Source organism: Nomascus leucogenys, chromosome 8 (assembly GCF_006542625.1).
Source record: "Nomascus leucogenys isolate Asia chromosome 8, Asia_NLE_v1, whole genome shotgun sequence".
Classification (NCBI taxonomy): Eukaryota; Metazoa; Chordata; class Mammalia; order Primates; family Hylobatidae; genus Nomascus; species Nomascus leucogenys.
This window is the reverse complement of record NC_044388.1, coordinates 113,361,833-113,386,051: the sequence shown is the minus strand read 5'-3', so window position 1 is coordinate 113,386,051 and position 24,219 is coordinate 113,361,833. Positions and strand designations below refer to the sequence as shown.

Genomic DNA, 24,219 nt, shown 5'->3' with positions numbered 1-24,219 from the left:
AGCACTTTGGGAGGCCGAGGCGGGTGGATCACGAGGTCAGAAGATCGAGACTATCCTGGCTAACATGGTGAAACCCCGTCTCTACTAAAAATACAAAAAATTAGCTGGGCGTGGTGGTGCGCGCCTGTAGACCAGGCTACTCAGGAGGCTGAGGCAGGAGAACGGCTTAAACCCGGGAGGCAGAGCTTGCAGTGAGCCGATATCGTGCCATTGCACTCCAGCCTGGGTGACAGTGCAACACTCCATCTAAAAAAAAAAAAAAAAAAAATTAGTAGACACGGGCCGGCCAGGCCACATGTGAGATGGAGTTCGTCCTCAGATCATCTTGTCCAAAGCTCCTAGGTTAGGGGTTTTTTCAAAGGCAGTTTTGGGGGAGGAGGGCGGCGGCCAGGCGACTGGTGCTGATAATCATAGGGGTCGGAGCCGTCCACCTGCTGAGCCGCTTCTGGGGGGCCCTGATGCAGCCACGGGTGTCAGACAAAGACCCTAGAAGGCGGTCTCTGAGGTGCAGCTCCGCCATGGCGGGTTCACAGGAGGCAGGCAGGGCTTAGTGGGGCGCGGGCTCCTCATCAACTTTACGAAGGCGTTGATTCCGGGGCAAGGCCTGTCATGGAAACTGCAGCCTAAATGTTAAGTCAGCGCGGCCCGATGGCCCAGGAGTAACTGGGAGGGCGCCACGGGGTGCGCTAGCGCAGCTCGCTGTTGGGGTTTTTATCACTGATAGAATTTTTGCAAAGGCGGCTTCAAACCTACGGCTCTGTCACTAACTTGCCGTCTCCAAACCTGCTCTGTGGAGGAGCGGACTTCCCGAAGCCTTCGGTCTCTACGGCCCCGCAGGGAGCGGTGAGTCTGGCGCCTGAAGCCCGCCGCGGTCAGCCGGCCGACAGGGGGCGTGGGAGCCTGGCCTCCCAGGGGCGTCCACGGAGGCCAAGGCCCGGCCGGATGTCCCGCCCCGGCGCCCCGGAAGGAGTAGCGAGAGAGGCGGCCCGCGCTGACAGTGTCCGTGGGTCTCCGCGCTCGTCCCGCTGGCCCCGGCCTCGCCGCCCCGCGCAGTGCCCAGCCCGGCCCCGCCGACCCGCCTTTACCGCCGGCTCCGCGCCCTTCCCCGAGGGCTGGATGATGGGCTCTTTCGCCCTGCAAACGGTGGACACCGAGCTGACCGCGGACTCGGTGGAGTGGTGCCCGCTGCAAGGCTGCAGGCACCTGCTGGCGTGCGGGACCTACCAGCTGCGGCGGCCGGAGGACCCGCCTGCCGGCCCCCAGAGCAAGGTGCGCCCGCCGCGGCTTCGGGAGGGGAGGGCGGGGCCGGCCACGAGGTTGAGGCCGAAAGGCGCACAGAATCGCCCAGGAGGTGAAGAGGGGATATTGGCCCTTTGGCCAGGACGTAGCTTAGAAACAGTTTAGAATCTTTTGTAAAAAATTGTTCTCGGCCGGGCGCAGTGGCTCACGCCTGTAATCCCAGCACTTTGGGAGGCCGAGGCGGGCGGATCACGAGGTCAGGAGATCGAGACTATCCTGGCTAACATGGTGAAGCCCCGTCTCTACTAAAAAAATACAAAACAAATAGCCGGGCATGGTGGCGGCTCCTGTAGTCCCAGCCACTCGGGAGACTGAGGCAGGAGAATGGCGTGAACCCGGGAGGCAGAGCTTGCAGTGAGCCGAGATCGTACCACTGCATTCCAGCCTGGGCGATAGGGCAAGACTACATCTCAAAAACAAAAAAATTACTTTTTTCTGAGACAAGGTGTTGCTCTGTCACCCAGGCTGGAGTGCAGCCTCGGACTCCAGGGCTCAGGGCATCCTGCTGCCTCAACCCCCTGAGTAGCTGGCACCACAGGCACGCGTCACCGCCCCCGGCCAACTTTAGAATCTTGAGAGCAGAACGTCTTCTGTATACAGGTGTGGCCCAAGCTAATGGATGGAATCTACAGTAAGGAGAAAGTGGGAATTATACCTTAACTTCTGGGGGGTACATATTAGGATCCAAATTGGGCACTGGAACAACAGGCCTAATTCAGGACTGTCCCAGGCAAACTGGGTTCTGTGGTTACCCTAGCCATAGCTGGTCCCTGTTGGCCAGTTTAGAAGGAGCCTTCTCTACTGGGTCCAGGAGTGTTCACCTACTTATTAATCATATGCAGGAAAATACACGTTTCTCCAGCTCAGAAAACCAGAGGTTCTCCTTCCAGGCAGAATTCCACTCCGTTAGTCATGGCAAACCTTTGAGTTCCTTGGATCCCTTTTCCCATCCCTTGGGTTCCTTGGTGTCTTGGGATAATCAGAGAATACTTCTGCATTTTTTGTAGGGTGGAATGGAAGTTGAGGAGCCTCAGGTCCGTTTAGGCCGTCTCTTCCTGTACAATTTCAATGACAACAACTCTGTTCACCCTCTGGTCGAGGTCCAAAGAAAAGATACTTCTGCAATCCTGGACATGAAATGGTACAACTGTGATAATCCCACTGGGTGTAGAATTTGTCATGAGTAGTGATCAGGGAAGCCTGATGCCTTCAACGAGACAGGCATTGCATCTCAACTTTGGGTTTATTTCTTTGCTGTCCCGCCTACCTTCCACCTGGGGAGTGCTTTACCCGGGGCTTATTTCCTTTGTCATGTTCCAGCTGGGGAAGTGATGGGAGTTTTCTGACTTCATAACCTGGGGCGTCTTTTGTTTGAGAACACAGTTGTAGGCTCTAGCCCACTTTTGGAGCTGAGATTTAAATGCAGTGGTGTGTGGCATAATTGTATTTTGGTCAACAATGGAGCACGTATACCATGGTGGTGCCTTAACGTAATGGAGCTGCTCTATACAGGTGTACCACTTCTTATCCTTTTTATTTTATTTTATTATTTTATTTTTTTATTTTTTTTTGAGACAGGGTCTTGTTCCGTTGCCCAGGCTGGAATGCAGTGACGTGATCATAGCTCACTGCAGCCTTGAACTCCTGGGCTCAAGCAATTCTCCGTCTCAGCCTCTTGAGTAGCTGAGACTTAGGTACACGCCACCACGCCTCTTTTTTTTTTTTTTTTTGAGATGGATTCTCGCTCTGTTGCCCAGGCCGGAGTGCTGTGGCGCGGTCTCGGCTCACTGCAACCTCCGCCTCCTGGGTTCACGCCATTCTCCTGCGTCAGCCTCCCTAAGAGCTGGGTCTACAGGCGCCTGCCACCACACCCGGCTAATTGTTTTTTGTATTTTTAGTAGAGACGGGGTTTCACTGTGTTAGCCAGGATGGTCTTGATCTCCTGACCTCGTGATCCACCCACCTCAGCCTCCCAAAGTGCTGGGATTACAGGCGTGAGCCACGACGCCTGGCCTTACCACACCTCATTTTTGTTTGTTAGTTTGTAGAAACAAGGTCTTGCTATGTTGCTCAGGCTGGTTTCAGACTCCTTGCCTCAAGTGATCCTCCTGCCTCAGCCTCCCAAAGTGTTGGGGTTACAAGTGTGAGCCACCATGCCCGGCCACCTGTTTTGTTATCCTTTATATTGTATTCTTACTGTATCTTTTCTATGTTTAGATACACAACCACTTAACTTGCCTGCAGTAATATGCTGTAAGGTTTGTGGCATAGGAGCAGTGGGCCATACCATATAGTCAAGGTGTGTAGTAGGATGTCCCGGCTGGGTTTGCGTGGACTGCAGCCCCGTTGTTAAGGGAAGCGTGACTGTGGTTACTGGGATGCATGGTGCACGCCTGTGCTCTGGGCACATTGGTGTGCTTACGGTGGGCCCTATCCTCAGGTGCCACATCCCGGTGGCTGGACATGCCCTCTTGGGCTTGGCAGATGCCAGTGGATCCATACAACTGCTCCGCCTGGTGGAATCTGAGGTCAGTGACTTGCACTTGTTCTGTGGGGCAGAAGGGACCTGAATAGAGAGGGTTGGGGAGGAGGCAGTGCTGATACAGACATTTTTCTAGAACGATCTCTCTTCAATGGTGAGCTATATATAGACATTCTAAGAGAACGTGGAGTCTATTTTTAAGTTGTATTGCGTTCTACATCCAACTCCAAGAGGAAGTCACCTCACGTGTCACCAGCAGAAGGGCGGAAGTGACAGGATGTTCACTGACCTGTCAGTGGATCTGAAAGTTCTCTAAGGAGAGCCTGAGCAAGCATTATTAGGTTGATGCTGGGGCCCAGAGTAGCAGTGAGCGTACTGTGTGCAGATGGCATTTCTCACTGATTATTGGAAAAGCATGTGAGTCCTGTGTGAGTTTTTCCGGGTTTCCCACAGTGCTCCGGAGCCATGCATTAGCAAAGTGACTTCATCTGATAGCTGTGGGGGAGGGGAACGGGGATGTCCCTTAGTGGGGTGATGTAAACAGCCTGAGACCACGCCCTCACTCCGATGCAGATGCTGCAGGTGGGGCTGGGCCAACTGAGGGCCTGTGTAGGAAAGGGCCTTGCTTAAGGCAGCTCAGAGCAGTTGCCCTGTCTTAGAAAGGAGGGAAAGAGCAGCCACAGGAAAGCTGTGGGCCCAAGGGAGGAGCGCATGAACCCAGGAAAGGGCTTTGGTACAGCAGCCTGCTGGGAGCCAGGGATGGAGTTAAGTACTGGCCAGGCTGTTTAGGAAATGAAATTTATATAGATCTGCATAAAGAGCAACCACGTTCTCATGGCTGCTCGCAGCTTCTGGAGTGGAAACCAGAGGAGTTTCCCCATTGTCTCTGTCTCGGGAGGCGAGTGTTCCAGCGGCCCTGGAGGCCTGGGGTGGGAAACCGCGTGTGCCACTGTGGTCTGGAGCCTGCACAGGTGTCTCGACAGCATCTAGGAGCGCAAGGACGGCAAGGGGGTGTGAAAGGGAGGGAGACCGTGCCCCAAGATCAAGCCTGTGGGAAAGTCGTCCTGCAGGTGTGAGGAGTGTGAACTCCAGTGTACCCAGGTCTTCTTGGGGCCCCAGCAGGGGTTTCAGTGTTAGGTGCAGGTGTGACTCAGTGACTGATGTACTTCATTCGCATAGGGTGTAAATGAGGGAACAATGACTTCCTTGCAGGAGAGGAAAAGTCTTTTGGGGGTTCTGGGGCGGCTACTTCCCTTTGATGGAGTTTCTTCTTCTCCAGTAGAAGAGCCACGTGCTAGAGCCATTGTCCAGCCTTGCCCTGGAGGAGCAGTGTCTGGCTTTGTCCCTAGATTGGTCCACTGGGAAAACTGGAAGGTAAGGGCCAGGCTTGGTCAGGGGCCCTGAGTCTTTCTCTGAGGACCACTTCTACTTTTCAGGCTAGAGAGCTCCAGCCACCTTCAGCGAGCCGCGACAGTGCTCCTCGCCCTGACATCATCACTGCCAGTCCTATTATAAAAAAAAGATCCCCCATTTTAGATACATAGCAATAGTGTTTTTACCTAGAGGAGTCGACACTGGTGTCTTTGACAAGCTTAGCAGTGGTTGTGATCTTAGCCAGCCAGTCTCTTAAGGGGCATGTCCACCTCCCAGGGCTGTGGAGTCCCTATCTCAGGACTTGTTTGGGAACCAGAAGAGGCTGATGAATAACGTTCGGCCGGGCTTCTTCATGGGTTCCCTGTGTCTAGGGCCAGGGACCAGCCCTTGAAGATCATCAGCAGTGACTCCACAGGGCAGCTCCACCTCCTGATGGTGAATGAGACGGGGCCCAGGCTGCAGAAAGTGGCCTCATGGCAGGCACATCAATTCGAGGCCTGGATTGCTGCTTTCAATTACTGGCATACAGAAATTGTGTATTCAGGTCAGTATTCCTCCACCGGTCACCTCTGATGGAAGGCTTGCTGAGGAAGGGGCGGAGGGAGAGGGGGAGGCCTGTGCTGCAGCTGTGATTCCAGTTGTGTTGGGATCTTGAAGACCTTTTATGGAAAGTGTACTTTTTTTTTTTTTTTTTTTTTTTTTGAGACTGAGTCTTGCTCTTTTGCCAGGCTAGAGTGCAGTGGCACGATGTTGGCTCACTGCAACCTCCACCTCCCAGGTTCAAGCGATTCTCCTGCCTCAGCCTCCCAAGTAGCTGAGATTACAGGCGCCCGCCACGACACCCAGCTAATTTTTGTGTTTTTAGTAGAGACAGGGTTTCACCGTGTTGGTCAGGCTGGTCTCTATCTCCTGACCTCGTGATGCGCCCACCTTGGCCTCCCAAAGTGTTGGGATTACAGGCGTGAGCCACTGCGCCCAGCCACTATTTTTTTTCTTTTCTGGAGAATGTACTTTCTGGGACAAAGGCTACAGCTGGCGCTCATCACTTAGTTATTCTTTTTTTGAGACAGTCTCACTCGTCGCCCAGGCTAGAGTGCAGTGGTGCAGTCTCACTCACTGCAAGCTCTGCCTCCCGGGTTCAAGCCATTCTCCTGCCTCAGCCTCCTGAGTAGCTGGGACTACAGGCGCCCGCCACCATGCCCAGCTAATTTTTTGTATTTTTTTTTTTAGAGAGACGGGGTTTCACCCTGTTAGCCAGGATGGTCTCGATCTCCTGACCTCGTGATCCTCCCACCTCGGCCTCCCAAAGTGCTGGGATTACAGGTGTGAACCACTGCACCCGCCCCACTTAGCTATTCTTTTTTTTTTTTTGAGACGGAGTCTTGCTCTGTCGCCCAGGCTGGAGTGCAATGGCGTGATCTCGGCTCACTGCAAGCTCCGCCTCCCAGGTTCACACCATTCTCCTGCCTCAGCCTCCCGAGTAGCTGGGACTACAGGTGCCCGCCACCACGCCCGGCTAATTTTTTGTATTTTTAGTAGAGACAGGGTTTCACTGTGGTCTTGATCTCCTGACCTTGTGATCCACCCGCCTCGGCCTCCCAAAGTGCTGGGATTACAGGCGTGAGCCACCTTGCCCCACCCACTTATTCTTTAGAGAGCAAAGTGTAGCTTGCCTCAGGCAGTGCAGGATCTTGGGTGGTGTTGGCCAGGGTGTTGGAGGAGCAGGCACCTGTGGGCAGAGCCATCCTGCCTCCCTGATATGCTCGGTGTCAGATCCTTTATGCTTTTACTGGAAGTCCAGTTTCTGTGCTTTTTGCCTGATACCTGTGGATACAATAGTGACTTCGCCATGTTGGATTTCAAGTTTGTCTGCGCCCTTTTTGGATATAGTTTATCTTTCAGAAATAAACGAAGCATGAGAGAAATAAGATTCCTTTCCAGGTCTTGTGAATGGTTTGCATTTGGGGCATGCTGATGTGGGAGTGAGAAATTAACGACTGGTGTTTCCAGGAAGGAGGTAGCTTTGGCTAGCTTCTCTTTCCCAGGTAGAGATAACTCATGGCAGGTGAGAGGGGCTGGTGTCTGAGAAAAGACAGAAGAGGAGCTGCTGAATTTGCAAATAGCCGAAGAAAAGATCTGACCCTTCCCTGCTGCTACCTATCCGGGCCACTGTCTCATCTAGTTTGTTACAGCAGAACAGCAAGTGATGGCCCTGCCTTCATTCCTGACTGTTCCAGTCTCCACACAGTAGCCAGAGCAAGTGTTTTAAAAACACACACACTTTATCGCATCTCACTCATTGTTAGAACCCCTCACAGTTCCTGTTTCATTGAGGATAAAATCCAAAATAGTGATGCAATTACCCAAGGCCTGTGGAATCTGGTCCACGCCTGCTTCTCCGGCCTTGTTTTGGCTCCTCTGCTCTCAGTCACCTTTTCCTGAAATAGTCCACATTCCCTCAATCTCAGGGTTTCGTCACAGGATGTTTCCTTCATGGGTGAATTCTGCTTTTCTGACATGCTCAGCTTAAAATCTTGTCCTTAGAAGACTGGCGCAGAGCAGCTGTCCTTCCACCCCAGGCAGGCCTGACCTCCGCCGTGGCTCTCACGCCACCTCTGCTTGTCCGAGTGACGAGCATGTGTGTAAGGCGGTGTTCTTATTTGTGTTGCTCGCTGTCACAGCCTTGAGCTGTCTGAGAGCCATAAAGATCTCATTTCTCGAGGTCTCTCGTTGGATTGGTTCTTCTACCTTGAGCTAATTCAGAGCAAAGGTACCGTAGGGCAATTATTGAATAATTCTGAACTGATTCGTTCTTTCAACAAATACTATGTGCCGAGCCCTATTCTAGGTAATTAGAATACTTTAGCAAACTAAACAGACAAAAGTCCTGCTTTCTTTTTAAAGTTTTATTATTTTTATTTATTTATTTATTTTTAGATGGAGTTTCGCTCTTACTGCCCAGGCTGGAGTGCAGTGGTGCAATCTTGGCTCACTGCAACCTCCGCCTCCTGGGTTCAAGTGATTCTCCTGCCTCAGCCTCCTGAGTAGTTGGGATTACAGGCACCTGCCACCAGGCCCGGCTAATTTTTGTATTTTTAGTAGAGACAGGGTTTTACCATGTTGCCCAGTCTGGTCTCGAATGCCTAGGTTCAAGCGATCTACCTGCCTCAGCCTCCCAGTGTTGGGATTATAGGCGTGAGCCACTGCACTCAGCCTTCTTAAAAAAATTATTTATTTAGGCCAGGCGCGGTGGCTCACACCTATAATCCCAGCACTTTGGGAGGCCAAGGTGGGCGGATCATGAGGTCAGCAGATCAAGACCATGCTGGCCAACATGGTGAAACCCCATCTCTACTAAAATACAAAAAATTAGCCGGGCATGGTGGCGGGCGCCTGTAGTCCCAGCTACTCAGGAGGCTGAGACAGTGGAATTGCTTGAACCTGGGAGGCAGAGGTTGCAGTGAGCCGAGATCACGCCACTGCACTCCAGCCTGGCGACAGAGCAAGAGTCCGTCTCAAAAAAAAAAAAAATATTTATATAAATATAGTTTGGGGATGGGGTGGGTGGTTCACGTCTTGCTGTGTCACCCGGGCTGGAGTGCAATGGCGTGATCACAGGTCACTGCAGCCTTAACCTCCCAGGGTCAAGCGATCCTCCTGCCTCAGCCTTCTGAGTAGCTGGGACTACAGATGTGAGTTACCACACCTGGCTGATTTTCACATAAAAGTCCCTGCTTTCACCCAGCTTACATTCTGTGGCAGGGAGACAGACGGTAAACACAAAACATAGTATGTAATAGGGAAGGAGACTGCATGGTATGTCAGGGGAGATGAGTGCTTTGGAAAGAAGGTAGAAGGAGATGAGGGGACCAAGGGTGCTGGGAGCAGGTGCAGATTATGCTGTTGGAGAGCATGGTCAGGGTGGGCAGTGGTCCTAAGGCAGGAGTGGCCCTGCTATGGCAGAAGAGTAGCCAGCATGGTTAGGATGACCTGAGGGAGTAGCGGAATAGAAGAGGGTGAAATCAGAGGTAATGGGCCAGGGTACAGGGCCGTGCAGGCTCCAGGAAGGACTTTGTTTCCTACTCAGAATGAAATGGGAGCTGTTGCAGGATGTTGAGCAGAGGAATGACAGATTCTGACTTGCATTTTAAAATTTGCGACGACCTCTTTGGTGAATGTGAGTCTAGACCGAAGAGGGAGGGGCACAGCCTGGAGACTTGACATTGGGCAGGTGATGAGACAGCCCAGAGCAGGTTTGGAGTAGTGGAGGTGAGGACCAGTGGTTGAGTTCTGGATAGAAGTGAAGGTAGATCCAGTCAGATTTCCTGATGGAGTGGATGTGTGGGGCATGAGAGAGTGGAGAGACCCATGCATAAAGAAGCCTTTGCCTGCTGTATACAAATTTGCCACAGAATGGCAGCTCATACTTGAGGCTCATCTGCAGGCTTCATGCCTAGGTCAGCTGATTCCGCTGGTTCATTTAACTGTAGGTCATGTTCACCGTGTATCCATAGTGTCTATTATGAGGGCCCATAGTGTGTGTTCAGCAAGTACCTATTTGATGGGTGGTGGGTGGGTGGGTGGATGGATGGATGGTGGGTGGGAGGGCGTGTGGGTGGATGGATGGATGGATGGTGGGTGGATGAGTGAGTGGGTGGGTGTGTGGTGGATGAATGGTGGATTTTTGGATGGTGGGTGGTGGTGGGGTGGATAGATGGTAGGTGACTGGATGGATGGATGGTGGGTGACAGGATGGATGGTGGGGTGGATGGATGGTGAGTGGCTGGATGGAAGGTGGGATGGATGGATGCTGGGTGGGTGGATGGATGGATTTTTGGATGGTGGGTGGTGGGGTTTGGATAGATGGTAGGTGAGTGGATGGATGTATGGTGGGTGGGAGGGCATGTGGGTGGATGGATGGATGGATGGATGGATGGATGGTGGGTGGATGAATGGGTGGGTGTGTGGTGGATGGATGGTGGATTTTTGGATGGTGGTGGTGGTGGGGTGGATAGATGGTGACTGGATAGATGGATGGTGGATTGTTGGATGGATGGATGGATGGATGGATGGATGGATGGTGGGTGAGTGGCCGGCTGGATGGATGGTGGGTGGATGGATGGATTTTTGGATGGTGGGTGGTGGATGGTGGATGGATGGTGGATTGTTGGTTAGATGGTGGGTGGATGGATGGAAGGTGGGTGGGTGGGTGGGGGCGTGGGTGGACGGATGGTGGAATTTTGGATGGGGTGGGGTGGGGGGGTGGATAGATGGTGAGATAGATGGAAGGTGGGTGGGTAGTGGGAGCTGGATGATGCGGGAGTGGGTGATGTGGTCAGGCCTAGACATTTTCCTTCCGCTTTTCTTCACTCTCCCTGTGGGCCCTGCTCTTGAGCTTCCCTTCCTTCAGGTGCCACCATTCACCCCGTGTCTGTGTTGCTTTTCTTGGAAGATTGGTTGTGGTTCAGTGCACCAACTCCTCTGTTCTCCCATCCTTTTAGTTCCCCTAAACAAGTGCTTTAAGATGACAGAGGGCACCTTCCTTTCAGGTGCGTGGTGTAGAGTCCTCGTGCTTGCTGCCTCCTGTGTGCAGTTTCTGTTCAGGGCTCTGATCTGGCAACTCTTGTTCTTAGAAGCCAGGGCTTTATTCACTGGAGCCCTTAGCAAAGGCAGTTTAGCCCCTAAGACCTAGTAACGGCCCCTGTGAACAATGGTCGCTTGCACCTGATGGCCTTCAGGGCCCTTTCAGTTTCCGTTTCCTCCCTTCTGTTCCTGCAGGCTTCCTTCTGTTGCGTCCGTCTTTCCCCTCCTGCTTCCATTCTGTAGAGAGTCAAGGCACAGCGATGACATTCCTGGGGGTTGTTTCTGGGACCTCCTGTTGAGGTGGCAACCTAAGACTCCCCCAGCAAAGTCACCAGGGGAACTTCCTCACAGACAAAGTCACCCAGGCCACTTCCTCACAGAGTCACCCAGGGGAACTTCCTCACAGCAGAGTCACCCAGGGGAACTTCCTCACAGACAGAGTCACCCAGGCCACTTCCTCACAGAGTCACCCAGGGGACTTCCTCACAGAGAGTCACCCAGGGGAGCTTCCTCACAGCAGAGTCACCCAGGGGAGCTTCCTCACAGAGTCACCCAGGGGAGCTTCCTCACAGCAGAGTCACCCAGGGGAGCTTCCTCACAGACAGAGTCACCCAGGCCACTTCCTCACAGAGTCACCCAGGGGAACTTCCTCACAGACAGAGTCACCCAGGGGAGCTTCCTCACAGACAGAGTCACCCAGGGGAACTTCCTCACAGACAGAGTCACCCAGGGAACTTCCTCACAGACAGAGTCACCCAGGGGAGAACTTCCTCACAGACAGAACAGAGTCACCCAGGGGAACTTCCTCACAGACAGAGTCACCCAGGGGAACTTCCTCACAGAGAGTCACCCAGGGGAACTTCCTCACAGACAGAGTCACCCAGGGGAGCTTCCTCACAGACAGAGTCACCCAGGGGAGCTTCCTCACCTCACAGACAGAGTCACCCAGGGGAGCTTCCTCACAGACAGAGTCACCCAGGGGAACTTCCTCACAGACAGAGTCACCCAGGGGAACTTCCTCACAGACAGAGTCACCCAGGGGAACTTCCTCACAGACAGAGTCCACCCCCAGCACCCAGGGGACTTCCTCACAGAGAGTCACCCAGGGGAGCTTCCTCACAGACAGAGTCACCAGGGGAACTTCCTCACAGACAGAGTCACCCAGGGGAACTTCCTCACAGACAGAGTCACCCAGGGGCTTCCCCAGCACCCAACTCCTCACAGACAGAGTCACCCAGGGGAACTTCCTCACAGACAAGAGTCAACCCCAGGGGAACTTCCTCACAGACAGAGTCACCCAGGGGAACTTCCTCACAGAGTCACCCAGGGGAACTTCCTCACAGACAGAGTCACCCAGGGGAACTTCCTCACAGACAGAGTCACCCAGGGGAGCTTCCTCACAGACAGAGTCACCCAGGGGAGCTTCCTCACAGACAGAGTCACCCAGGGAACTTCCTCACAGAGTCACCCAGGGGAACTTCCTCACAGACAGAGTCACCCAGGGGAGCTTCCTCACAGAGTCACCCAGGGGAACTTCCTCACAGAGTCACCCAGGGGAACTTCCTCACAGAGTCACCCAGGGAACTTCCTCACAGAGTCACCCAGGGGAACTTCCTCACAGAGTCACCCAGGGAACTTCCTCACAGAGTCACCCAGGGGAACTTCCTCACAGACAGAGTCACCCAGGGGAACTTCCTCACAGACAGATCCACCCAGGGGAACTTCCTCACAGAGTCACCCAGGGGAACTTCCTCCAGACACCAGGGGACTTCCTCACAGAGTCACCCAGGGGAAGCTTCCTCACAGAGTCACCCAGGGGAACTTCCTCACAAGAGTCACCCAGGGGAACTTCCTCACAGAGTCACCCAGGGGAACTTCCTCACAGAGTCACCCAGGGGAACTTCCTCACAGAGTCACCCAGGGGACTTCCTCACAGACAGAGTCACCCAGGGGAGCTTCCTCACAGACAGAGTCACCCAGGGGAGCTTCCTCACAGAGTCACCCAGGGGAACTTCCTCACAGTCACCCAGATCCTCACAGAGTCACCCAGGGGAACTTCCTCACAGAGTCACCCAGACCCTCCAGCCCCAGGGAGCTTCCTCACAGAGTCACCCAGGGGAACTTCCTCACAGAGTCACCCAGGGGAGCTTCCTCACAGAGTCACCCAGGGGAGCTTCCTCACAGAGTCACCCAGGGAACTTCCTCACAGAGTCACCCAGGGGAGCTTCCTCACAGACAGAGTCACCCAGGGGAGCTTCCTCACAGACAGAGTCACCCAGGGGAGCTTCCTCACAGAGAGTCACCCAGGGGAGCTTCCTCACAGACATCAACGGCCTCGCTGAGAACAATCATTTCCTGTCATTGGTGGTGTTGATGCTTCTCTGTCTCCACACAGGGGGCGACGATGGCCTTCTGAGGGGCTGGGACACCAGGGTACCCGGCAAATTTCTCTTCACCAGCAAAAGGTAACTGCCCAAGGGCCAGCACTCGGTGCCCACACCAGCCCTCTCATTCCCTGGGTCACCAGCCCTCCCATTCCCCGGGTCACCATTCCTCCCGTTCCCTGGGTCACCATTCCTCTCGTTTCCTGGGTCACCAGCCCTCCCGTTCCCTGGGTCACCAGCCCTCCCGTTCCCTGGGTCACCAGCCCTCCCGTTCCCTGGGTCACCATTCCTCCCGCTCCCTGGGTCACCAGCCCTCCCGTTTCCTGGGTCACCAGCCCTCCCGTTCCCTGGTCACCATTCCTCCCGTTCCCTGGGTCACCATTCCTCCCGTTCCCTGGGTCACCAGCCCTCCCGTTCCCTGGGTCACCAGCCCTCCCGTTCCCTGGGTCACCATTCCTCCCGTTCCCTGGGTCACCATTCCTCCCGTTCCCTGGGTCACCAGCCCTCCCGTTCCCTGGGTCACCAGCCCTCCCGTTCCCTGGGTCACCAGCCCTCCCGTTCCCTGGGTCACCATTCCTCCCGTTCCCTGGGTCACCATTCCTCCCGTTCCCTGGGTCACCATTCCTCCCGTTCCCTGGGTCACCATTCCTCCCGTTCCCTGGGTCACCATTCCTCCCGTTCCCTGGGTCACCATTCCTCCCGTTTCCTGGGTCACCAGCCCTCCCGTTCCCTGGGTGGGTCCGTGTGCTGGGCACTGGTTCAGACGCTGCCTTTGCTTGCAGACACACCATGGGTGTGTGCAGCATCCAGAGCAGCCCCCATCGGGAGCACATCCTGGCCACGGGAAGGTGAGTCCCCGGGAGGCTCCTGGGCCCTTCATCCCTCTTGTGCTGCCTTTCCTCCTGGCACCATTGCAGCGTTTCATCTGCCAGTTGCTTCGCCGGAGTGTAGGTATATGGGTTTGGGAAAGGGGACTTTGTCCTCGAGGGATGCATGGGACAGGTCTCTGGGAGATGTTCTGTGCCCCCCAGGGGCCTTGTGGAACAGGTGAGCCTGGGCTTTCCTTGCATGCCTCCCGTGGTTGGTCGGTTTCAGCTACGATGAGCACATCCTACTGTGGGACACACGAAACATGAAGCAGCCGTTGGCAGACACGCCCGTGCAGGGTGGGGTATGGAGAATCAAGTGGCACCCTTTCCACCACCACCTGCTCCTGGCTGCCTGCATGCACAGTGGCTTTAAGATCCTCAACTGCCAAAAGGCAATGGGTGAGTGGGGACCCGTGTCTGCTGGGCCTCAGGGTGGGGCATCAGTTCCCTGTCCCCTCGCTCTGCTGGACTCTTCCCTCAGCTTTTACACACTCCCAGCGTCGCGCCCTAGACTTGGTCGTGATCCATAACCGTCCCAGCTCCAGAATCTCTGCTTTCTAACCACAGTTTTCCCTCGTTTCCCAGCTCTGTCATTCTGGTGCCTCCTGCATTTCAGCAGACCTCTGACCCCACTGGGACCTCTAGTCTGGAGGCTTGGCCACCCATCACTCCCATACCCATCCTTGTCTGCTGTCCCATGCTCCTTCTGCCTGTGGTCAGCTGGGACTCTGTGGTCTGCTGCCCCCTGTGAGCTCACACTCCATTCCCTTCATCCCTTTCTCACACTGTGGGCAGAACCCAGTGTTGTTTTGTTGGGAACATGCACCTCTGCTGGCTGAGCCGGAGAACGTGGCTGGAATCAGCTGTCCACATTGTGTTCCAGGGGGTCCCTGGGATTCCTGGTGATCTGTAACATTTCTCTAGGCAGTAACCCCCACCGTCAGAACTGGTTCACGTTTTCTTCTCTGCTCAAACCTCCAGGACCTCCTCTTCCCTCCTGACTCGCAGCTCATGATCTCTCCTCTTTCGCCTCTTCTCTCTCCCCTCACTCCAAAAATAAGGAATCACAAAACCGCCTCATCTTCCCACCATTAAGCCCACCAGCCTCTCGGGCCACCCACATGCTCTCTGCCCTCTGCAGCGGTGGGTGACCCACACCTGTTCCCAAGGCCAGTTTCTTCTCCGCACTGGATTGTACTCAAAGACTTGATTGACTTGATTTCCACATGGTATTCCTCTTTTTTTTTTTTTTTTTTGAGACAGAGTTTTGCTCTGTTGCCCAGGCTGGAGTGCAGTGGCACGATCTCGGCTCACCACAACCTTCGCTTCCTGGGTTCAAGCGATTCTCCTGCCTCGGCCTCCCAAGTAGCTGGGATTACAGGCACCTGCCACCATGCCCAGATAATTTTTATATTTTTAGAAGAGATGGGGGGATTCACCATGTTGGTCAGGCTGGTCTGGAACTCCTGACCTTGTGATCTGCCTGCCTTGGCCTCCCAAAGTGTTAGGATTACAGGCGTGAGCCACCGTGCCTGGCCTGTATTCCTCTGTTTTTTGCATCTTTAGTTTCTCCATCTCTTGTGTATTGTTTCTGTTACTTCTGTGAATGTGCTTCGTATTTCTCATCGTTTTTTGTTTTGCTTTGTTTTGTTTTGTTTTGTTTTGTTTTGAGATGGGGTCTTGCTCTGTCACCCAGGCTGGAGTGTGGTGGTACAATTGTAGCTCACTGCAGCCTCAACCTCCTGAGGCTCAAACCATCCTCCCACCTCAGCCTCCTGAGTAGCTGGGACCCCCATGCCAAGCCATAATATTTCTTGTATTAAAACAATTTTGAGATTTTTTTTTTTTTTTTTGAGGTGGAGTCTTGCTCTGTCACCCAGAATGGCATACAGTGGTATGATCTCGGCTCACTGCAACCTCTGCTTCCTGGCTTCAAGCAGTTCTCCTGCCTCAGCCTCCAGAGTAGCTGGGATCACAGACTTCTGCCACCACGCCCGGCTAATTTTTGTATTTTTAGTAGAGACGGCGTTTCACCACGTTGGCCAGGCTGGTCTTGAACTCCTGACCTCAGGTGATCTGCCCGCCTTGGCCTCCCAAAGTACAGGCATGAGCCACTGTGCCCGGCCCCTGGGCTCAAACCATCCTTCCACCTCAGCCTCCCGAGTAGCTGGGACCACCATGCCCAGCCATAATATTTCTCGTCTTAAAACAATTTGAGGTCTTTTTTCTTTATTAATGGTGATACATTTTCCTCTGAGCACTGCTTTTGCTGCAACCCATACATTTTGGTATGTTGTATTTTTATTTTCATTCATCTCAAGGTACTTTCTAATTTCCCATGTGGTTTTTTTCTTCGACCATTGGTTATTTATGAGTGTGTTGTTTAATTTACATGTTTTTAAGTGCCCACATTGCTTTCTGTTACCGATTTCTAATGTTATTCCATTGTGCATTCCTGTTGAATGTACTGAGATTTGTTTTGTGGCCTAGAGTGTGGTCTCTCCTGGGGAGTGCCCCTGTGCACTTGGGGATGTGTGTTCTGCTGCCGTTGGCTGGAGTGCCCTATAGGTGCCTGTGAGGTCTCGGCTTTATAATGTTCAGATCTTCTGGTTCCTTACTGAATCTCTTGTGTAGGCAATATTGAAAGTGGTCTATTGGCTGGGCACGGTGGCTAACGCCTGTAATCCCAGCACTTTGGGAGGCCGAGGTGGGCAGATCACAAGGTCAGGAGATCGAGACCATCCTGGCTAACATGGTGAAACCCCGTCTCTACTAAAAATACAAAAAATTAGCCAAGTGTGGTGGTGGGCGCCTGTAGTCTCAGCTACTTGGGAGGCTGAGGCAGGAGAATGGTGTGAACCCAGGAGGCGGAGCTTGCAGTGAGCCGAGATCATGCCACTGCACTCCAGCCTGGGCAACACAGCAAGAATCCATCTCAAAAAAAAAAAAAAAAAAAAATACAAAAAATTAGCCGGGTGTGATGATGGGCACCTGTAGTCCCAGCTACTCGAGAGGCTAAGGTAGGAGAATGGCATGAACCCAGGAGGTGGAGGTTGCAGTGAGCCAAGATCATGCCACTGCATGCCAGCCTGCACGACAGAGCAAGACTCCATCTCAAAAAAAAAAAAAAAAAAAAAAGAAAGTGGGCTATTGTTACCTCCAACTCTAACTGTAGAATTATGTATTTCCAGCCTCGTTTCCATCAGTTTTTACTTCACGTATTTTGGGGATCTCTTTTATATATGTTTATAATTCTGGTATCTTCCAGATATGCTGACCCTTTTATCAATATAAAGTGTCTTTAAATCTAGTAACATTTTTTGTTTTAAAGTCAGTTTTGTCTGGCATTGGTAAAGTCACTTCAGTGTGGCATGATGCATCGTTTTTATTCTCTTTCAGTTCACACCTCTGAGTCTGAGGCGAGTCTTTGGTATGGGGTCGTGCTTTTTTTTTTTTTTTTCTTGAGATGGAGTCTCGCTCTGTTACCCAGGCTGGAATGCAGTGGAGCTATCTCGGCTCACTGCAACCTCCACCTTCTGAGTTCACGCCATTCTCCTGCCTCAGCCTCCCGAGTAGCTGGGAATACAGGTACCCGCCACCACACCTGGCTAATTTTTGTATTTTTAGTGGAGACAAGGTTTCACCATGTTGGCCAGGGGTCGTGCATTTTTGCCAGGAAACCTGTGAAAGTGGTGCTGTACCCTCCTTAGTTCCTCACATCAAGGGCCTGTGATACCACATTGTTCCATTTTTGTGAAATTTGGTCACTTTGTTAAGGTGGTGTTTGCCCCAATCCCTTCACTGAAGAGATACTATTTTCCTCTTTGTAATTAGTCAGTAATCTGTGGTGAGAATCTTTGAACCTGTGTCAATAACTCCCTTATCAGACTTTTACCCAATTCAGAGACAATTGGTGCTTGAATAAATTATGGTAATGGCAAAATGGTGATTTTCTTTTCTTTTTTTTGAGACAGAGTCTTGCTCTGTTGCCCAGGCTGGAGTGCAGTGGCGCGATCTCGGCTCACTGCAACCTCCGCCTCCCGGGTTCAAGCGATTCTCCTGCCTCAGCCTCTTGAGTAGCTGGGACTACAGGTGCCCACCACCACGCCCGGCTAATTTTTTTTTTTTTTTTTTTGAGACGGAGTCTCACTCTGTCGCCCAGGCTGGAGTGCAGTGGCAGGATCTCTGCTCACTACAAGCTCCGCCTCCCGGGTTTACGCCATTCTCCTGCCTCAGCCTCCCAAGTAGCTGGGACTACAGGCACCCGCCACCACACTTGGCTAATTTTTTTTTTTTGTATTTTTAGTAGAGACACGGTTTCACCGTGTTAGCCAGGATAGTCTCGATCTCCTGATCTCGTGATCCTCCTGCCTCGGCCTCCCAAAGTGCTGGGATTACAGGCGTGAGCCACTGCACCTGGCCAATTTTTTGTATTTTTATTAGAGATAGGGTTTTGCCGTGTTAGCCAGGATGGTCTTCATCTCCCGACCTTGTGATCTGCCTGCCTCGGCCTCCCAAAGTGCTGGGATTACAGGTATGAGCCACCGTGCCTGGCCATCTCTTCCTATTCTTAATGGCATTTTTTTCTACTCAGAACACAGCATTAACATATTATTTTTCTGTCCTTGCCTCACCTGTTTTGTCCTAAGTCTCAGCTCACAATTGACTGTTGTGCTGCCATCCATCCTGGTGACAGCCGTTCCCAGCCACCGCCTGTTTGGATAGAGCTTGCCTCCAGATAGAGGCTTAGGAGATGCCCTTGGTGGTGTTTCCTAGACTTCTGAATGCTTGATACTTTTCCCTGTAGCCTTGATAATTGAAGGAGAACTTGCCCATTAATCCCTTGACTTGCATCTCCTTTGCTTGAGTTTCTTAAACACACTCCAGCACTGTCTGTTGGGCACACACTGGGTCTCCTGCCTTTTAACTGCTTTTGTAAAAATTGTGATAAAATTTATATAACATAAAGTGCATCACTTTAGCCACTTTAAGTGTGCAATTTAGTGGTATTAAAGACATTCAAGGCTGGGCACACTGGCTCACGCCTGTAATCCCAGCACTTTGGGAGGCTGAGGCGGGTGGATCACCTGAGGTCAGGCGCCTGTAGTCCCAGCTACTTGGGAAGCTGAGTCAGGAGAATCGCTTGAACCCGGGAGGCGGAGGTTGCAGTGAGCCGAGATCACACCACTGCACTCCAGCCTGGCGACAGAGTGACACTCCATCTCAAAAAAAAAAATAAAGGAAGACATTCAAAATACTGTGCAGTCATCACTGCTGCTTACTTTCAAAACTTTTCCATCACCCCAAACATCCCTCCCCCAGCCTCTGTAACCTCCGTTTACTCTGTCTATGGGGATTTGCCTTTTCTAGATATTTCATGGAAGTAGAATCGTGTGTCTTTTTATATCTGGCTTCTTTACATAGCTTAACGTTGTCAAGGTTCACCCATGTTGGAGCATGTGTCAGAATTCTCTTTTTAAGAAGGTAATGATGGACGATATTTTGTCTGTTCATCCTCTGATGGACATTTGGGTTGTTTTCACCTTTTGGCTATGGTGGGTTTTTAGTTTGTTTGTTTGTTTTTTTTTTTTTTTAAAGAGAGGGTCTTGTGTCCTGTCACCCAGGCTGGAGCGCAGTGGTGGAGTCAGAGTTCACTGCAGCCTGGACCACCTGGACAGAAGCAATCCTCCTGCCTCAACTCAGTCCTCAGTGTTGGGATTACAGGCTTGAGCCACTACATCTGGCCTTTAATTCTTAAAGTTGAAGAGGTGAACTAAGATAGGTCTGAGAGTTCAACATTCCAGGTCAGTTTTGTCAGGTACTCTGTATAGGCCTTTTTTTCTTTCTTTTCTTTCTTTTTTTTTTTTTTTTGAGACGGAGTCTTGCTCTGTCGCCCAGGCTGGAATACAATGGCACAATCTCAGCTCACTGCAACCCCACCTTCCAGGTTCAAGCAACTCTCCTGCCGCAGCCTCCGGAGTAGCTGGGATTACAGGTGTGTGCTACCACGCCTGGCTAATTTTTGTATTTTTTAGTAGAGACGAGGTTTCACCATGTTGGTCAGGCTGTATTTGAACTCCTGACCTCAGGTGATCCACCTGCCTCGGCCTCCCAAAGTGTTAGGATTACAGGCATGAGGCACTGTGCCCGGCTGGCCTTTTTCATAACTTTATGTGTTTTTTTGAGACAGAGTCTCGCTCTGTTGCCCAGGCTGGAGTGCAGTGGGGTGATCTCAGCTTACTGCAACCTCCACCTCACAGGTTCAGGGGATTCTCCTGCCTCAGGCTCCTGTGTAGCTGGGACCATAGCTGTGCACCATCACGCCTGGCTAATTTTTGTGCTTTTAGTAGAGATGGGGTTTCACCATGTTTCCCAGGCTGCTCTCGAACTCCTGCCCTCATGTGATCCACCTGCCTCGGCCTCCCAAAGTGCTGGAATTACAGGCATGAGCCACTGCACCCAGCCTATATCTTTAATTTAAACAATTTTTTTGTTTGTTTGTTTTTTGAGACAGAGTCTTGCTCTTTTACCCAGGCTGGAGTGCAGTGGCACGATCTTGGCTCATGCAACCTCCACCTCCCAGGTTCAAGCAATTCTCCTGCCTCAGCCTCCCCAGTAGCTGGTACTACAGGCGCGTGCCACCACACCCAGCTAGTTTTTGTATTTTCAGTAGACACGGGGTTTCACCATGTTGACCAGGATGGTCTCGATCTCTTGACCTCGTGTGATCCGCCCACCTTGGCTTCCCAAAGTGCTGGGATTACAGGTGTGAGCCACCTTGCCCGGCCTAATTTTAAAACAATTTGTATCGTCTGGGTGCAGTGGCTGACACTCGCAGTCACAGCACTCTGGGAGGGGCGGGCGGATTGCTTCAGCCGGGAGTTCAAGACTAGCCTGGACAACATAGTGGGACTCCCTGGCCACAAAAGATAGAAAAAACTAGGGGGCATGATGGTCGCAGCTACTCAGGAGGTGAGGCAGGAAGACAGAGCCCAGCTCAGTGCACTCCAGCCTATGTGAAATAGTGAGATCCTGTCTTGAAAATATAAAGAGGGAGGAAAGGTTGGCCTGTGGCTAATCAGAAAGGGCCTCCCATTCTTGGGGTCGCAACAGTGTCTTCCGTCCACTCATTCGCTGTCTTTTTCCCAGGCTGTGGCTCTCTGAGGGCCTAGACTCTGCCTTGTTACCTTTTCCTAAGCTATAGAAGAGGTCCTGCTGGCCCGAGTGAGCGTGTTGAGCAATTGCCAGATGAAAGACTAGTGGAGGTCCTGCCTGCCCTGTGACGCTACCTCCCAGGGGACAGTAATGGCCTCCCCAGGGGCTTCCTCCCAAGGGTCGCCCCACACATGGTGCTCGAGGGCCCCTGTGGCTGTCTCTGAACGTTCAGCATCTCACTCTTCCTCGGAGCCACCTCTGCCCAGTTGAAGCCCTGGCGCAGTGTTGGGCCTCCCCGGCCCGGGCCCATACAACCTCAGCACGTTTTGTAATCCAGCGCCGTCCTGTTCTGCCCTCAGCCCTTCTTCATCAGCACTCATTCTGGTTCTGATTCCGGTCACTGCTGGCATCAATCCCTGTACTTCAGAGGTAGCGATGGCAGCCCTTTCAGAGCCCGAGTGGCCACCCAGCCTTGCAGCCCCTGGCTCACGTTCCACTTGCTCTCCGACACTTCCCCTGCCAGCCCTGGCCTTGCCTCCTAGACTCCAGACCGCCTCGGGTTTGGCCACACCTTCCTCTGTCGCTGTGATGTCTGTTGCTGTGCGCTCTGGGAGGCGGTTGTGGCCTCTTTCCAGTTGCCGTAGCAACTTCTATAAAGAAACTGCTCACTTAACCTTGTCAGTGGCTCCTTTCCAAGCCAAAATCCAGACTGAAACAGGGTGTGCCGGACCCTGCATGCTTGGGACCCTCTAGCCCACTGTCACTCACTGACAGTGCCATGGCTGCCTATTTAAGGTTCCCCATGCGAGCCTTGGACTTTCTCACCTCTGCTGTACACATGCTGCCTGTTCCTCAGACATCCCCTTCCTTCCCAGCTGGCTAAAACTCCTTTGTTCTTTGGTTTTAAGGGTTAAATGAGGTCTTTCCCCCTCTCTGGCTTTTGCCGTATTCTTCACCATCAAGTGTGGTTCTGTAGCCCCGCCTTATGCTTCTCTTGGAGGCACACAGGTGTGTGCACTGCAAAATGATGGTCTGTTTCTTCTCCAACATCTGCCCAGGTCTTGCTGGTTCTTTTGCATGACACAACGGCTCCTCAGGAAACACTTGCTGACCTGTGAGGGGCTGTTCTTGGTGGAGTCTCCCTGTCAGGCGTGACAGGCTGGGGAGAGGCTCTGGGTGATGTTGTGTTTCCTGGCTTCTCCCATCTCTCACTCCAGAGGAGAAGCAGGAGGCGACGGTACTGACATCCCACACATTGCCCGACTCGCTGGTGTATGGAGCCGACTGGTCCTGGCTGCTCTTCTGTTCTCTGCAGCGGGCCCCCTCGTGGTCCTTTCCTAGCAACCTGGGAACCAAGACAGCAGACCTGAAGGGTGCAAGCGAGTTGCCAACACCCTGTCATGAATGCATAGAGGATGACGATGGGGAGGGCCATGCCACACCCCAGAGTGGAATGAAGCCACTCACAGAGGGCATGAGGAAGAACGGCACCTGGCTGCAGGCTACAGCAGCCACCACACATGACTGTGGCGTGAACCCAGAAGAAGCAGACTCAGCCCTCAGCCTTCTGGCCACCTGCTCCTTCTATGACCATGCGCTCCACCTGTGGGAGTGGGAGGGGAACTGAGCTTGAAATCATGAAGCCCCTTGCCACAAGGAAACCAGGAGGGAGACTGTGAGTGAATGCCCGGGACCACCTCATCAGAGATGCTTACTGCAGCCCTGCAGGTGCCTGTGCACTGATGGAATCCAGTGTAGTCAGAAAAGCTGTTGACTTCTCTTCAATCAACTTCCCTGCTGGGCCCCTGAAAGTGGACTGGGTGATTCTGTCTGGCAGAGAGTGGGGAAAAGACTCGGTTTCCAGCTTGCAGATTTGTTAAGTTTCTCAGGCAGATTTTGACTTTCAGCCTTTCATACTTGTTTAAGCAACTGTTTATATTAAATGAAGTTTTTTGAAAAACACGAGTTTATAACATGTTTAAAATGAACATTTGATGCCTCACCATGGCACCAGAAATGCTTGTATAGATTGAGCACAGCCAGTCCAAAAATCCAAAATCCCAAAACTTTTGGAAAATCCCACAGCTGAACTCATGTGACGGGTTGCATATATTATTAAAAATACTGAGCACAGGCACAGTGGCCTGTAATCCCAGCACTTTAGGAGGGGCTGAGGCAGGAGGATTGCTTGAGGCCTGGAGTTCGAGACCAGCCTGGGCAACATAGCAAAACCCAGTCTCTATAAAAAGTAAAAAAAAAAATTAGCCAGGTGTGGTGCATGTGCCTATGGTCCCAGCCACTTGGGAGGCTGAGGCAGGAGGATTGTTGAGCCCACGAGGTCGAGGCTGCAGTGAGCCAGGGGCAACAGAGTAAGACTCTTATCTCTAAAAATTAAATAATAAGAATATTGTATAAACAATAATTGATGACAGCCAGTTACAGATTTGTTCCTTCTCTCAGCTTCATTTGACTAGCCTAAATAACATATATATTGTATAAAACTACTGTCAGGCTATGTGGATAAGGTGTATATGAAACAAAATTGAATTTCATGTTTAGAGTTGTATCTCATCTCATCCCCAAGATGTCTCATTATGTACATGCAAATATTCCAAAATCTGAAAAAATCTGAAATCTAAAACATTTCTGGTTCCAAGCTTCCCCCCCCCCCCCAAGACAGAGTTTCGCTTTTGCTGCCCAGGCTGGGGTGCAATGGCACAATCTCAACTCACTGCAACCTCTGCCTCCTGAGTTCAAGCGATCTCCTGCCTCAGCCTCCCGAGTAGCTGGCATCCACCAGCACGCCCGGCTAATTTTGTATTTTTAGTAGAGACAAGGTTTCTCCATGTTGGTCAGGCTGGTCTCAAACTCTGGACCTCAGGTGATCCGCCCACCTCAGCCGCCCAAAGTGTTGGGATTACAGGCATGAGCCATGGCACCCAGCCCCAAGCATTTTGGATAACGACGTTCAACCTGTATTGGATCCCTGTGCAGGTAAGTAAAAGGGAGTGTGTGCTCCAAGTTGCCTTGGGGGTCAACTTGAAATATGTGAAGTCTGTAGGGAACACTCATC

General features: G+C 52.4%; 1 protein-coding gene and 1 long non-coding RNA gene across 10 annotated transcripts; both read left to right on the top strand.

Moving 5' to 3' along the window:
- Positions 1-964: 964 nt before the first annotated feature.
- Positions 965-23,108, top strand: DPH7 (diphthamide biosynthesis 7). Of its 9 annotated transcripts, XM_030818314.1 has the most exons (11): positions 969-1,269; positions 1,764-1,899; positions 2,307-2,440; positions 3,517-3,598; positions 3,740-4,198; positions 5,061-5,155; positions 5,527-5,699; positions 13,134-13,203; positions 13,905-13,970; positions 14,218-14,390; positions 22,364-23,108. In XM_030818314.1, the coding sequence occupies exons 7-11, from the start codon at positions 5,588-5,590 to the stop codon at positions 22,771-22,773; spliced, it is 831 nt and encodes a 276-aa protein (XP_030674174.1). In that variant the 5' UTR covers positions 969-1,269; positions 1,764-1,899; positions 2,307-2,440; positions 3,517-3,598; positions 3,740-4,198; positions 5,061-5,155; positions 5,527-5,587; the 3' UTR covers positions 22,774-23,108. The 9 variants fall into 9 exon arrangements, with proteins under 9 accessions (XP_030674170.1, XP_030674172.1, XP_030674171.1 ...); XM_030818313.1 differs by lacking the exon at positions 3,517-3,598; XM_030818310.1 differs by lacking the exons at positions 1,764-1,899; positions 3,517-3,598 and having other exon boundaries at positions 965-1,269; positions 3,740-3,827; positions 5,064-5,155.
- On the top strand, positions 20,998-21,819 carry LOC115836404. The gene is made up of 2 exons (XR_004031493.1): positions 20,998-21,200; positions 21,257-21,819. It is a non-coding gene; the product is annotated as an uncharacterized LOC115836404 (long non-coding RNA).
- Positions 23,109-24,219: the final 1,111 nt, after the last annotated feature.

Excerpts from the sequence above, each read along its gene's own strand:
- DPH7 (XM_030818310.1), top strand. The coding sequence starts at position 1,117 with ATGATGGGCTCTTTCGCCCTGCAAACGGTGGACACCGAGCTGACCGCG. Across the intron at positions 1,270-2,306 it reads CTGCCGGCCCCCAGAGCAAG|GGTGGAATGGAAGTTGAGGA; the intron begins GTGCGCCCGCCG and ends CATTTTTTGTAG. Across the intron at positions 14,391-22,363 it reads CAACTGCCAAAAGGCAATGG|AGGAGAAGCAGGAGGCGACG; the intron begins GTGAGTGGGGAC and ends CTCTCACTCCAG.